Source organism: Camelus dromedarius, chromosome X, assembly GCF_036321535.1.
Source record: "Camelus dromedarius isolate mCamDro1 chromosome X, mCamDro1.pat, whole genome shotgun sequence".
Lineage (NCBI taxonomy): Eukaryota > Metazoa > Chordata > Mammalia > Artiodactyla > Camelidae > Camelus > Camelus dromedarius.
The window spans coordinates 33,667,760-33,683,733 of NC_087472.1; the positions used below are offsets into that span (position 1 = coordinate 33,667,760).

General features: G+C 36.0%; 1 protein-coding gene across 2 annotated transcripts in view; it reads left to right on the forward strand.

The window, feature by feature from the left end:
- TBC1D8B (TBC1 domain family member 8B) overlaps positions 1–10,475 on the forward strand; it is a 54,569-nt gene extending 44,094 nt beyond the window's left edge. Inside the window, exons 15-21 of one of the 2 annotated variants that reach the window (XM_010987748.3) lie at positions 277–345; positions 516–756; positions 1,484–1,549; positions 3,471–3,554; positions 4,739–4,795; positions 6,164–6,261; positions 7,430–10,475. In XM_010987748.3, the coding sequence (XP_010986050.1) occupies positions 277–345; positions 516–756; positions 1,484–1,549; positions 3,471–3,554; positions 4,739–4,795; positions 6,164–6,261; positions 7,430–7,825 (1,011 nt within the window). In that variant the 3' untranslated portion in view covers positions 7,826–10,475. Of the gene's footprint in view, positions 1–276; positions 346–515; positions 757–1,483; positions 1,550–3,470; positions 3,555–4,738; positions 4,796–6,163; positions 6,262–7,429 lie in introns of those variants that run through there. The other variant, XM_064482890.1, reaches the window with a different exon arrangement.
- Positions 10,476–15,974: the final 5,499 nt, after the last annotated feature.

The following is a 15,974-nucleotide window of genomic DNA, read 5'->3' on the forward strand; positions in this document are numbered from 1 at the left end:
CAATATAAAATTATACAATTTATAAACATACTTTCTCATATTGGCTTATAGTACTGGTATTGCTTTTTTTTTAACATTTAGATCTTTAATACATGTAAAGTATTTATTTTGTTTATAGTGTGATATAGGACTCTAATGATATTTTTTTCCAACTGACATAGCCCATTATTTGAATACCATTTATTGAATAGTCCATCCCTACTCTACTCTGCCTTTTTTGTATAAAATTTCTATACTAAAGTGTTAAATTCTAAATTGCTTTTAATCTTTTTAAAGTTGCGTGTTGTTTCACAAGATGTGAAATTGAGCCTTCATGAATTGGATGAACTTTATGTCATCTTTAAGGTACTATTTTCCTTCTTTAAATCAAAAATAATACTCTTAGCAAAACTTTACCACAGCCACTCAACTATTTTGTTTAGAATTATTTTAATAGACATGTTTAAAAGAAAAAAAATCTTATGAAGTTACTTTTTCTGATTTAATGACTTTCCTTTTTTCATTTTTTTAAATAGAAACAGTTGTTTTTTTCTTATTATTGGTGTTTGAGTTCTCCAGTATTGAAGCACCATGATCCCAGTCTGCCATATTTGGAACAGTATCAGATTGACTGCCAGCAGTTCAGAGTGTTGTATCACTTGTTGAGTCCCTGGGCTCATTCTGCAAACAGAGACTCACTAGCTTTATGGACATTCAGACTGTTGGATGAAAACTCTGACTGCCTTATAAACTTCAAAGAATTCTCCTCTGCAATTGGTAGGATTATGTCCGACAATTTTCTTTTTTAAAGTAAAAAAATAAGAATACCTCTAGAAATACTTAGTGCTGCCTATTACTGCCAACTTAGATTTTATCAGCCTAATTTACATTGTCTCCAGCTTTAGCAATAACTGGACCATTTTGTGTGTTTGTTGCTAAATCTAAGCATATTGGTATTTTGCCCCAACCCACCCAGAAAAGCAAGCTGTTGGGTGTTTAGTGGCTAACATGAAGGAAGAGAATGTCCTGATTTTCCCACACTTGCGCACATTACCGCTCAGTAAAAATCCAACCACATGGCCTAGAAGAGTGGTAGAGAAATACTCAAGGAACATTCTGTTCCTGTAGATAGTCCACCAGTTATATCATTCCTTTGCCTTTCCAGACACCCTAGCATGCTTTCTTATCAGGGATTGCCCCTTGAAGAGGAGTTCTCTCTTCAAATGAAACATAAGGCCTCAGTCAAAAGAAAAAAATTAATTTTAGGTTGAGGTTGTGGGAGAGTTCAGCAGGAGACCATTTAATTTTTTCCCTCTGATAAGGGGTATTTTGCTTACATACTTCAAGGAAAGAATCTGGCTGAGGGGTAGTTGTTCAACTGTTAGCTTAAGTAACTGAATTCTAACTCCTGGCTAGTGTCTGTATCTTAATTAATCTATGTTGCTGGAATTGATTGAATGTTCTTTGGATATGTGATTATTTGCAATTTAATTTTATTGAACAGACATAATGTACAATGGAAGTTTTACTGAGAAGCTTAAGTTGCTTTTTAAGCTGCATATTCCTCCAGGTAAGAGTTTAACAGTTGTTTGTCATGTACAGGAATTGACTCCATTTTAACCAGTATAATTACAGGTATCATTCCATTTTAACAAATAACATAATTTTCCAAATGATATAAGATCATTGCTTCATTTTGGCCCATGAATCATATTACCAATATTTTTGCTGATAAATAGTTGTGCTGAAACCTGTGGAAGAGATTCTGTACAACAGATTGGTTCAACAAGTTTCCTTCCTGTTAGTGGTCAGTCAATTTAATGATAAATAGTTTGTGTATAAGAACTATCTGTTATTTGAATATTGGTATAATGTTGAATCTTTATTATTGTTGTTGTCATTTGAGAGTAGAATTTAACTTTAGACAAACTGCCGAACTTGTGAAGTGCTACAAATTATTCAGAAAAATGAGACCAGGCAGCAGGGATATTAAAAATTTGGAAAAGGAAACAATAAAAGCTAACATTTATTGAGCACTTGCTCTGTCGAGGCATTTGCTTTACATGCATTCTTTTATTTCATTCTCATGATACCCTTGAAAGGTGGTATTATTCTTTGAATTTTGACAATAAAGAAACTAAGAGTCTGAAAGATTAAATTAATTGCTGAAGATTACATAGCTAATAAATTGTGTACCTGGGATTCAAACTGAGGTCTGACTCCACGCTCAGATTTCTTTCTTTCTATTCTACTATCGACTGAAAAAACAAAATCCACAACTTAAAAGTTGAGAGTTGTGTTTTATTCAGCAGACTTTCTGAGGACTTCATGCCTGGGAGGTGGCCTCTCAGATCACTCTTAGAGACTGCTCCGAAGAGGTAGGGGAGGAGCCAGGATATATAGGAGTTTTTGCCACAAAGACCAGGTAGTCAGAACATCAAAAGATCACTGGTAATTAAAGAGAACTGGACATCTCAAGTTAATGACTTAGCGCTTTTCCCTGTATGGGAAAATGCAAGAGTCTAGGCTAGTTGAAATCATTCCTTTGCTATCTAAGGCCAGTATCCTGTGCCTCCCATCCTGTATTCCCTCAGGGCTTACTGTCAGGGCGGCTGCAGTGTGATGGCTTGATGACTGCAACATCTTTGTTTACTGATATGGCGATCAACGTTTTTCAATCACACTGCCATACTGCTTTAATGTTACCACAGCCTTCCACTTTGTTTCCCTCTGACGTTAAGAGGCTGCCTTGGCTGCCTTTCCCAGACCAATCCATATTTTGGGAAAACAGTCTTAGGCTTTAAAGGAACATTGCAAAAGTACCTTTTAGCTTAGATAGGGTAATTCACCAAAACAACAACAACAAAACACCTCATAATTTGTATAAAACTACATGTGGGTTCTCTTTTAGAATCTTCCAAGGATAGCTGGGAACTATTCTTTACCAGACCAAAAATCTAAAAGCCGTCTTTAGCCCTTCACAAACTCAAATCACAAACAGCATTAAAAACAAAGGACAAACCAAAAAATTTAATTATGAAGAACTTTGCATTGTCAAGTCAAATTGTCATTAGAATGTCTGATATTGCCGTGGAATGAATATACTTTCCGTAGAAGGATCAAAAATAGAAAAACACTGTTAGAGCAGTCAACTTCATGTTTTCTTTATTACTAAAGATGTTTTCAAATGACTGAGGCCACGTTTTCAGAGATTTCCAAATGCCAGATTTTTTTTATTTCAACTTGTAATGGCTCTTGAAAAACTATTTAAAAATCAAGTAATTTGGAGAAATAATAGAACTCAAAGTGCTCAAATACTCCTTGTTATTTGCTATACAGTATAGTTGTACCACTTCCACATTTCTTCACATATGTCTTTCTTTTACAGGGACCCTTTGTTTAATTCTCTGCCCCCAGATTTAATCGACCCATTATAGGGCTTGTTTCTGTCTCTTATTGTTATAAATGTGATTTGGGTTATCTGTTTTCAGCTTATACTGAAGTCAAGTCTAAGGACCCCTCAAAGTGCGATGAACTTTCCAAGGAAGAATTACTTTATTTCAGTCAGCTCCATGGTAAATATCTGTTTAAAATGTATCTGTTGTGATGGCTAGTCTCTCAGAGATCTTCCTGGCTTAAATATTCTTTACCCAGCTACCACTAGTAAAATTTGGGTTAATTATACCTTATACTTCTTTTGTGCTGTCATAGCACTTAGCCCAGCCCTAAATGCATGGTAAGTATGCCATGAATATTTGACTGGTTAACTAAACTACATTTTGGGTTGTGATTTATGGAATTTCTTACTTATTGGAGAATTAGAAAGAAAATGCATTTTATTTCTACTTTTGTAGCATAAATTTCTAAAATGTATCAGACTGTTTTTCATTCTTTGTTAAAATGCAATGAAGACAATGGAATCTTTGATGATTGAAGGTCATAGCTATTATTCAAACAGTGAATCCTTAATATAAATCACTGTAGGTGTGGGAGACAGGGATGAGTCTGTCTCAAGACATAATTGAGAAGTATTACAAGCTTATTTTTGTGTCTCTTGCTCCTTTTTCATAAATATGAATGTCTTGTAGAAGGATGTCTTTTTTAATGTATGTTTATGATTACTCTGTGTTAGTGTTTGAACATTAAGTTCAAAGAGACCTTTACCAATCATCTAGTCAAGTCCCTTAATTATGTAGAGGGCACTTGAGGCCCAGAAAGGAGACATGACTTGTGCAAGATTTTTCAGTGAGGTTTTACCACAGTCAGGACTAGTAGCTCAGGCTTTTGACTTCCAGTATGTTTTTATCCTAGTAATAGAATTAATACAATTTTTTTATTCTTTTTTTTAAATGGTGGTAATAGGGATTGAACCCAGGACCTCATGCATGCTAAGCGTGCGCTCTACCACTTGAACTATACCCTCCCCACTGAAGTAATACAATTTAATTTGAAGAAAATCATAAGGAAGAAAATACCACATACCACCTAGAAATAAATTGTATTTATTTATTAATGTATACCAATAAATATTTGATATATTTCCTTCTAAGATTTTTTTCATACGGATTTTTCCTCAGTGTTCTTGTAAAAGTTCTTAATACTTTGTCTTCTAATGATAGGAGGTCAGATAAGCTATAATTGGTTTGCTGAATTGAAGAAAATAACACGTGCTTATAAGTCTTTATATAAAATATTATTTTATTTTCAAAAGGTATTTGTTAAATATTTTACAAAATGTGATTGTCCTCTTTTCCTCTAGTTTCCAAGCCTGCAAAGGAGAAGGAAGCAGAATCAGTAAAAAAAAGCCCTGAAAAAGGTATATGATCTAGGAGTTACTTAGTTTAAGTTACTGTTTTTGTAAATAGTGTTAACTACACAAAAGGGAAACATGGATTTCCTTTAAAGTCTATTGATTTGTCCTGAGAGCTTTTTCAGTTCCTTTGTGTTAGTTTCACAATTTATTCTTTCTTCTCTTGATAGTCTTAGAAGTTATAGAAAATATAATAATATATGACCCATATTAATTTAATTTTATTATTCTGAAAATATTTACTTTAATTACATAAGTAATAGATAATCTTTATAAAAGAAATTTAAATGTACTGAAATCCTCATACCCGCCCCCCCAACCTCACCCTGAAGTAAACATGAAAACATTTTGGTCTATAATTTTTCTAGACCTGTTTCTATGTATAAACAAATATAAATAGACATCTCTCTTTTTTAAAAAAAGAAACATTTCATAAATACTCTTCTGCAGTTTGCTCTTTTGATTTTATGGTATATCATGAACATCTTTTCATGTCAGTACATTTGGATCCGTCTTTTTGATGGGTACAGAGTATTCCACTATTTGGATGTACCATCAATTATTTCAGTAACTAGCTCAATATTGATGAACATTTAGGTTGTTTCCAATTAATTATACTGCAATCTATGGTCCAACAAACATTTTTATACTTACATTTTAGGATACTTTTGCACCTGTTTCTTTAGGATAAGATAAATTAATAGAGGTATGAGAATGCTGGGTCACAAAGAATGTGCACATTTAATATTTTGATAGAGGCTGTCAGATTGTTCTCCAAAAGTCCATCATTCTTCCTGTGTTTTTGAGTAATATTTAGTTAAAAATAAGGAATTGCTGAATATGCCAGCTTCACCAGGTTGTTCAGTATATCCTAGTTTTTCAAGAGATCTAAATTATTAGTAATAAAGTCACATTAATAACATTATAATTAAACTATTCAAAGGAATGAATGAATAAGTACTGTTTTGAATTTTTGAAAAAGAGCCACCATAGACCACTTTGGTATCTGCATATTAAGAACATCATATAGAACCTATTTTAAACTTAGTGGGATGCATGAGAAAGTCTACATGAGCTTTACATCATCAAGCCAGGGTGTACTGTTTAATCTAAAATGTATTCTTCTCCCTCTCTACTCACATCTTCCCTAGTCCCCAACCTTTCAAAAGTAGGTTTTGGTTGAATGGAAGTGGAGTATGTATTCTGAGAGACAGTGAGTGAAATAAAAGGTTTAGTCAGATCAAATTCTGGAGTAAAACAAAAGTAGAGTTTTATATCTCAATGAAATATCTTTCAATCATAATTGTTCTTTTCGGGTATTAGGAAAATATAGTTGAATTTTCATTATGAAATGGTTTTATTCCCCTCATTCAGGAAAAGGAAAAGTTGATATTCAAGCATATCTAAGTCAGTGGCAAGATGAGCTTTTAAAAAAAGAAGACAACATTAAGGATTTACCAAGAATGAATCAGGTATAGTATTTTCAAAGAAAAATCCTGGTTTTCTTGTGAGATTTTTTTTAATGAATGTGGGTGTATCCAGATCTAAAATAAAATAGCTAACATGCTATTGTAAAAATAAATAATTTTTGTATTCTCTCTGTAAGTTTCATATGAGCATAAAAGAATGGGAGTAAATTTTTAAATTATTTTCTTCTTTAAACACAAATGCATCTAGAGTTTCAAAACAGGTTTTTAAATTAAATTTTTTTTAATTAAAATCTTTTGGTGTAGATACTGAGGATTCCCACAACTTTACCAAAATGAGAAATATGAAATAATTTAGTTTTTCTCAATGGGCTAATTTGATAGTTGAGTAAGTACTTTTTTAAAAAATTAATCAACATGATATATTTATTCTAAATTTCTAATAAACAAACAGTACTACAGACTTAGGAAGAAAGATAAATAAAACTTAAAAGTTTGGTACCATATATTTTTATACCTTTTTATTTGCTTTTTATTTATAGATAAACTTTTCCAGTAGGATGATTGGTTTATAGGACTTTTGTGTTGGAATAATTGTTTTTCTTAATTGACAAATAGCTTCTAGAAATATCTAGGGTCAACTAGCAGACAGTCCAGTTTATTTCTCTACTTGGGCTTCACCTTAGCCTTTAAAGAGAAACATGGCCAAATGGGCTCCTTCCTTAGAGCTACCTTGTACTACTAGGTAGGTCCCCAAACATTCTTCCTTAAATTTAAGTCATCCTAATTGTGCTGCCCACTCTATCTTTTTGGGGAGATCAGGGGAACTCATTCCCAATCTGTTCAGTAAGATTGGTTAATGAATGAATGATTTCCATGTAAGGAAATGTGAGACTTTGCCTAGTCAGAAATACCACTTAACATTGAAGGAATGTTGGCAGATATTGTCCAGGAATTATTATATATATAATATATGTATATGATTTTCTATTATTAGGCAGTAAATGAGAAGGCTTAGTGGAATTTCCTTTCATGGTTCATACCCATCTTTCTAGAACCAAGATTTATTTGGGGATTAATCATCAGTTCTTATAACTTCTGTGGTGAAAGTTATACGGTACAAATTCTTAATAGAAGACTATTCACTTCTAAGTTCTCTTTATATTTGCTAAATCTAATATCAAGTGTGATTTTTCTAACTTGTGTCTTCTAGTCACAATTTATCCAGTTTTCAAAGACTCTATATAACTTATTTCATGAGGACCCTGACGAAGAGTCATTGTATCAGGCCATTGCTGTTGTAACCAGCCTTTTGCTCAGGATGGAAGAAGTGGGAAGGAAACTACAAAGCCCTCAGTCATCAGCCAAAGGATTCTCTAGTGCAGTGGGTGCTTCCAGAGGATCCAGTGAGGGACAAACAGAGAGCCACTTGGAGAAAGAGCCCTCCTCTCTCAGGGAAGACCCTCAGTGGTCATTTGCATTTGAACAGATTCTTGCATCTTTGTTGAATGAACCAGCATTGGTAAAGTTTTTTGAGAAACCCATAGATGTAAAAGCCAAACTAGAAAATGCAAAAACCTCTCAACTAAGTTCTAGAACCAAGATGTAAGTCTCTTAACAGGAATTGCCTATTATAGACAAGTTTACCAAGGTTCTTGTAGCTGTCAGCTTGATTCCTGGGAGTAGAGATCAAGGATTTATCTTGTTACCAATGTGTCTGAAGTTTTTAAAAAAAGATACTTGGAAGCACAATGATTCATTCCTTTGTGGTAATATTCAATTTTGATATTCTCTAATACAAATATACTTTTTATATTTCACAAGATGAGCAATATCGGGGAGTATGCTAAATATTGCCACCAGAGGGCACCACCACCCCACTTTTAGTAAGGAAATCACTAGTTTGTGCTGCTTTTTACATATGAATTACTAATGATTTTTGAAAATGTGGTGTTATGTTTGTGTATTAGTGATGCTGACTTGTCATATTGATAAATCCTGCTTTCCAAATTGCCCCAGTTCTGTTAGAATGCTTTAGAAAGCAGGCTCTTAGATCTATAGCCTTAATCAATTATCTAGAAGATTGCCATATGGGAATCTCATTTTCAAGTTATCTAACTGAAATAATATTAACTTTTTAAAGTTAATCTCTTTCAGTCTTCTGATAATAAATGGTTTTTAAGTAACTTCTACATTCTCCCTACCTGAGCAGTTCAGAAGCTGCTGACTCACACTTCTAGCTCTGTTACTGATGAAAATAAAGAACTCAAAACTCTGGGCTGATATAAGGAAGAACAATATTGGATTTGGATTGGAGCTGTCTAAAGCCAGCCAGTTCAGAAGGGTTAATGCACAGTACAATTAACTGTGTATAAGATCTCTCATTAGACTGAAAAATTACTTGAAATTCTGAGCACTGCTGTTTGTGGCATTTGTCTAAGAGTACTTGTGACTGCTTTGGTTCTAGTTTCAGATTTGGGATTCTCACCAGTCGTATTTTAAGTTACATTAGAGAGACTGAATGATTGTATCAGTCTGGCAAATTCATAAAGGATACAGGCATACATCGTTTTATCGCACCTTGCTTTATTGCTTTTCACAGATACTAGTTTTATTGAAAACTGAAGGCTCATGGCAACCCTGCATTGAGCGAGTCTATCAGTGCCAATTTTCCAATAGCATTTGCTCACTTTGCATCTGTCACATTTTGTTAATTCTTGCAATGTTGGAAACTTTTTCATTATTATTATATTTGTTACGATGGTCTGTGATCAGCGATCTGTGATGTTACTGTTAGACTCACTGAGGGCTCAGGTGATGTTTAGCACTTTTTAGCAATACAGCAGTTTTAATTAAGGTATGTGCATTGTTTTGTTAAACATAATGGTATTGCACACTTAATACACTACACTGTAGTGTCAAACGTAATTTTTATATGCCCTGGGAAACCAGAAAATTCATGTGACTCGCTGTATTGCAGTACTCGCTTTTATTGAGGTGATCCAGAACTGAACCTGCAACATCCAAGTTGTGCCTGTACTTGTGTGTAATGATCATTAAGATGATGTATAGAGTTTCCGGCATCTGTCTAAACAGTTGTGATCAATCTGATTTAGATGTCTAATTTCTATATACTTTATGCTGCTTATATTTCAGTCATTACGATGAAAGTTCATTTAGAGATAATGGGCTTTGTTAGCACTTTAAAGAAAACACACACACACTCGTCCAATCTTCTGTGCTGTTTCTGACAAGAGCAATTTATTAATCAGTTGACTTAGGAAATTATGGGAAGAAGCCATCTACTGGAACTTCTTTCTTCAAAAAAAGACTTTGGTTTTAAAGCCTTTTGTCTTTTCAGATTTGAAACAGTGAAAGGGCAGACATCCTTTAGAATGACCCAAGAAGTCTCCGTTTTTGGAAAAGAATTGGTATAGTGAGCCTTTGGCAAGATTCCACCATGAACAGGGCCTAACACAGAGGGCCTCATCAGCACGGAATATTCAAGAATATTTTCAAGAGAGATTTTCAGAGAGATTCAAAAATTTTCAAGTTGACTTTTTGAAAATTTTACAAATTGGGCTTGGCCAAACACTTACTAGTGGTGTCTTTAAAATTATTTTGTCAACCTCATCTTTTCAAGGAAATTACCACTTAAAGAGATAGTTGGTAAATAAGCATCTGTGCCTTTTCTCAGAAATGGTTTGCCTGAAACATGTACACATTTTAGAGTGAGCAGTTTATATGTGAACTATCACACATCAGCTATTAAGCAGTGATTGTTCAATTACACTACAGTAGCTCTAAAAACCCAAGGTTCTATGCTTATATACAGAGGCACTATTGCACATACTTTGTTGAATATTTATCAATTGTATTTACAAAAATGATACTTTCTTAAGATCATATGTTAATGTTTGATATGACTTTAAAATCAAAATATTGAAGATTACTTAGTATTGTATTTTAGCCTAGATTAATTAAAATTGAATACCTAAAGAGATTTTTGAGTTGCAGAAAGATTATAAATGCAAGTTAAAGAGACATTTATTTTCTGAGTCTGAAGGAGAAATAAGCTGAACACATAGTTTTGTAGTTGCTACCTTGTTAAGCAAATGGGTTGTTCTTAATATTTAAAATTTTACATAGTTGTGTCACACTGAACCAGTGCATTATACCTTATACATTAAATGTTATGAGATGGCTTTACTTGTCTTTATAAAAATAAATGTTATAAATCTGTTATAATAAACATGAAAAATGGCTTACTTAAAGATCTTACTATCATTATGATGACATCTTTTTATTTCTACTTAACTCAGTTACCCCTTAAGGACTTCCCTCCTGTGTTAGTTAAGGTTCAGTTGCAGAGAACAGAATTCACCATGATTAGTTTAGGCAGGACAAGATTTATTGCCAGACATAAAGTGGCTTACAGAATTATCAAGAGGACTGACTCTAAATTGAGCTTTTGAGAACAACTTCCAAAGCTATACCACAGAACCAGGCCACCAAGGGAGTTGCTAATTCTTCTGCAATCAGGAAACTGCTGCTTCTACTGCCATGATGAAAAGCCAACACTACAGCTGCTATCTCCAGAAGTACCCTCCACCTGCTATGATTTATACCAGCAAAATAGATGCCAAGTATCCTGCCTCTCAGCACCCACAGTCTAGTGACTATATTGCAGTAGAACAACCAGACATCTTCACAACCACGTTTACCAGCAGAAATGGCATAAGCATAGCCTCCATTTCCCTTCTGCCATTTAAGTCTCATGAGTGTGCATCTGGCTGGCCCATAATATATCCAGAATCCTAGTTGCAAGGGAATCTGGGAAACGTGCTCTTTGCTTTTTAGCCTCTGCAGTACAGGATGGCACGCTGAGAGGCTGGAATGAACACTGAGCAACGTATTTGATTTCTATTGCTCTGCAACAAATGATCACCATTTCAATCATCTCACCCATTCTCTCACCATTTCAATGGGTCAGGACTCTGGGCTCAGCTTAGCTGTGTCCTCTGCTTAGGATCTCACAAGGCTGCAAAACCAGGGTGTCAACTAAGCTGGCTCTCATGTGGAGGCTTAATTGGGAAAGGATCCACTTCGGAGCTCACTTAGGCTGTTGGTAGAATTCATTTCCATATAGTTATAGGTCCTGAGGCCCCACCTTCTTCCAGATAGTCGGCTAATGCCCCCCCCCCAGTTCCTAGAGGCTTTGCTAGGCTCCCCGCAACTGCCCTCAGCTTCTTCAGGCTACCCAGCCTTGCCATGTGGGCTTCCCCCAAATGGCCACTTCCTTCATCAATCCAGCAAGGAGAGTCTCTAAAGCAAGCCTACCAGCAGGACAGTGTCTTATATACATTATGTATATATGTATTATGTGTGTGTGTGTGTGTGTGTGTGTGTGTGTGTGTGTGTGTATGTATATATAATTTCTTATATACATAATATATATTCTACCAGCAGGACAGTGTCTTATAATCTAACAGTGGTGACATATCCCCTTTGCTGTAATCTGTTGGTTAAAGGCAAGTCACAGGTCCCGCCCACTTTCAAGGGGAGAGACTTACACAAGGGCATGAACATCAGGAGGCAGGGATTACAGGTGTGCACAGTAGAGTCTGTCGACCACAAGCACCTACCTATGTATCCACCTCTTTTCCCATGCAGCACCCCCTTCTTCCCATACTTCTATATAACGGCTAATAGTGTTAATAGCATGCTGCTGCCTATCATGACAAATCTCCTTCATACCGACAAAAATGCACAAATCCTCACTCCTAAGGGAAAACCCAAGTTTCTGTTGGTTACTTGAATCAATCGAGGGGTAATGTCCATTCGTCCGTCCTAACTCAGTCTCAATCCCATCTTGATATTCTGTAACATGTGGACTGAAAAAAAGTTAATTATCATCTACTCACCTTATATAAAATTGTAGAGGAAAAGGGCATAAATGGTTTATTTTTTTCTGATTTCTTATTTTTAAAAATTTTTATTGAAGTACAGTCAGTTTACAATGTGTCAATTTCTGGTGTACGGCATAATGTTTCAGTCATACATATACATACAGATACTGGGTCTCATATTCTTTTCCATTATAGCTTACTACAAGATATTGAATTCTTTGTGTGATACAGAAGAAACTTGTTCTTTATCTATTTTATATATAGTAGTGAGTATCTGCAAATCTCGAATTCCCAATTTATCCCTTCCCACCCTTCCCACCATCTTTCCCCCTGGTAACTGTAAGTTTGTTTTCTATGTCTGTGAGTCTGTTTCTGTTTTGTAAATAAGTTCACTTGTGTCTTTACTTTAGATTCCACATATAAGTGATATCATATGGTATTTTTCTTTCTCTTTCTGGCTTACTTCACTTAGAATGATGATCTCCAGGTCCATTCATGCTGCTGCAAATGGCATTTTTTATGGCTGAGTAGTATTCCATTGCATATATATACCACAACTTCTTAATCCAGTCATCTGTCACATAAATCAATTTTATATAATTATGTACCTAAAAGAGAAAGGGAGAAACTATGAGTAGCTACTATAGCCCTCATTTCTTCAACTGGTCATGAGGCCATGAGTGGTGTTTTTTGGGGGGTGGTTATAAATTATCATTCAATAAATTAACTTCTTTTTGGTGTACACATCTGTGAATTTTGAACATGGGTGTATATTCCTCTAACCATCACCACAATTAGAATACAGAACAGTTCCATCACCCAAAAACCTCTCATGCCATCCCTTCACAGTGACACTCTCTCCCCAACCCTAACAACCAATCATCAGTTTTCTGCCCATCATACAAAAGACCAGATGTTTGCTTTCCCAGAATCTCCACCCCTGGTAGCAACATGACCAAGGATTGGTCAATCAGATGTTTCTGCCTGGAATTTCTCAATATATAGCAGAGCAGGAGGGAAAATGGAGAATGCATTCCGGTGGCAGGGGTGGCATCTTCACATCAACACTTTGGTTCTGAAGTAGGACTTAAAAGTACCTTTGGATGCCCAGACTACATCCTCCTTTTTTGGGTGGGAGGAGCTTCATGGATCTGTGAGCCCAACAGTTCAATAAAGTCTTTTTCTGCTTTGCCAGCCAGAATCCATTTCTTTGGCTATCTAAAGTAAGATTGATAACATGTGACACTGGGAGCCCGGCCACAATCCCTCGAGGCAAGGCAAGCAGATTATCCTGGTAGCTATATTCCTAGGCTTACAATCACTGGCAGAAGGGCATTGTATCCTTAATCTCACATTATACTGCAGCTTCCATTTCTGTCATCAGAACTACATCTTTTTCCCCTTCCCAGAAGCACCAAGCAGTAGATTTCCTAGCTTCTAATTCGACTTGTCTTCCTTTGCAGGTAATGTCTTATTCTTTGTGGCTGCTTTTAAGATCTTTGTGTTTCTAGTGTTCTATAGTTTCTTATGATTTATCTAGCTTTAAAAAAAATCCTGTTTGCTATTAATTATTAAATTTTGATTATCACCTATCATTGTCCAAGACCTGCATACTTGGCACAGGTCAGACAGGCAAGTTAAAATGAGGATGTAATAGAAATCACCTCCCACCTCCCATACACACACACATCCTTCAGCTCTTTGGTGGGCATTCATCTCTGTGATTTCCCCTTGGGATACAGTATTGACAGGTACACTGAATTCTACTTGGCCTTTTCTACCATAAATAACCCTTACTGTACTGGTCAGGGAGCAAATGTGATAGATCTGCCAGTTGCTGAGTAATGCTGTTTCAAATGTTCATTCATAAACTAAGAACCGTATAATGCATTTGCAGATCCACTGAACCTAGTGCAAATGGATTCAGGATAAAATTATGTTTCTTAACTCCATAAGCCCTGACTCTGACCAGTGGATGACCGTTGTGTTCTAAATGCTCCCCCCACCCAACCTCCTTGCCACCAGCCCCAGATGAATATGAATTCAGAGTCAGTATCCAATAATTTCTGGAAAGTATGAGTGTTTCCAGTTGCCCAGTGTTGGCTACCCCAGTAAGCAACCACAGGCCCCTCTCACTAGAAGAAGGAAAGAGGAAAGCTAGGAAGAAAGTCTACAACACATGCTTATGGTATTGCTGAGTTCTTCCTCAATGGTACCTGGCTTTCCCTCCCAGGGCCTCTGGGTGTGTGAACTGATTCAGGTCTGCAGACTTAGGTGAGAGGCCATGAATCTCCACCATAGTTACTCAAATTAGATCTTTATTTACCAGACAGAAACGTTTTGGATATACAGACGAAGTAAAGAATTAGTAGACTGCTCATCTAATTCCAGCTAAGGGATCTGAAGAACAATTAGCCATTACCAAACTTCTCTGCGGGTCAAAACATTCAGATAACTTCTCTGGCCATGCTTCCGTCACGCAACCCACGCTCAACCCTGTCTCTGGTCATTGACTGTTGCTGCTTGGTCCCTTCCATTCTAAGATCTCATCGTTCTCATTGAAATGAACAAGTTCCTTTCAGTGGCAGCATCCCTCACCGCTATCTCTGGTCTACTGAAGACTACCACTGTAGCATGTTCCAGGAGTAACAGGGCTCCTCTCATCAATGTATATTTCCATGTCTTGGGGAAGAGAACATCCCCTAGGTCCTATTGGGGGACTTGGTTAGGATGTAGATGAGTGGGTCATGTATCATAAATGTATTCCAATGTTCCTATTTCCTTAAGTCTTTGGAGTACTTCCCCTACATTATACTAAGGATATCTGGCATATCAACTTCATTTAATATGGGCTAATTTTCAGCCTTGACTTCAATCAACCAAGTAAATAGAACCACTTCCAATTGTGCAAGCTAGTAATTGAATCCAGAATCTCTGGTAAGTATTCAGGTGTTGATATATTTAACTCAATCTAAAGTTACATTTTCCATGGTATAGCATCCTCAAAATACATTCCCACACATATTCTCCAAATTTCTGCCATGATAAACTAGCAAAATTTCTCAGTTTCCTCCTTCCAGCTCAGACTTGTATTTGTCTCCTTGGAGCATACTGTGATCTAACTCTAGTTATAGGTCTGGAAGCAAAGAGAGGTAGTAGGGATGGCACATGAGGAAAATTGACATTTCCTTGCAAAGTAACTTTAGGACGTTCAAGCAAAACAGGGCCAGCCTCATCAAACCAGGGATGCTTCCACAGGCAAAGAAGGCTCATTGGTGAAGTACTTAGAGTCATCTGAATTCACCCAAATAGCCTAATTTCTATTCTAGAGGGGCTCACTCTAACCAAATAAATGCTCTTACTTTCACAAAAGTGACCCCTGACAAGGCTGTGAGTTTAATGTATATTGTAATTCAAAAACTCAAAAGGTAAGACTAATTTTCAGCTATGACAGCTCTATGTCAACAAGAGCTAAGAGAATAGAAACTTGTTTTGTTTCTTGAGCTGGGAATTTAAATCCTAAGATTGCCACTTTCTTAAATGTCTAGAGCACAGTTTGAAGTCATCCTACTCCATAGTTCTTGGGTTTATTATTACTGCCAAAATAACCTGTAGGAGCAGCTACTTAGTCCATCAAGCCTTGCCTTCAGTAGGCACGTCATTGTAGATGCACACCAGTAAGAATTCGGTTGGTTTGCCATTATGTGTCATCAACAACCAGCATCTCATCTTCAAATATTAACAGACTTATCACTGCTTTCAAATCTAATCAGGCTGTCTAATCGATTCCAGTTTCCCATTTTCTTGAAACACTATCACCTCTGAGCACTTGTGGTAGGTACTACATCC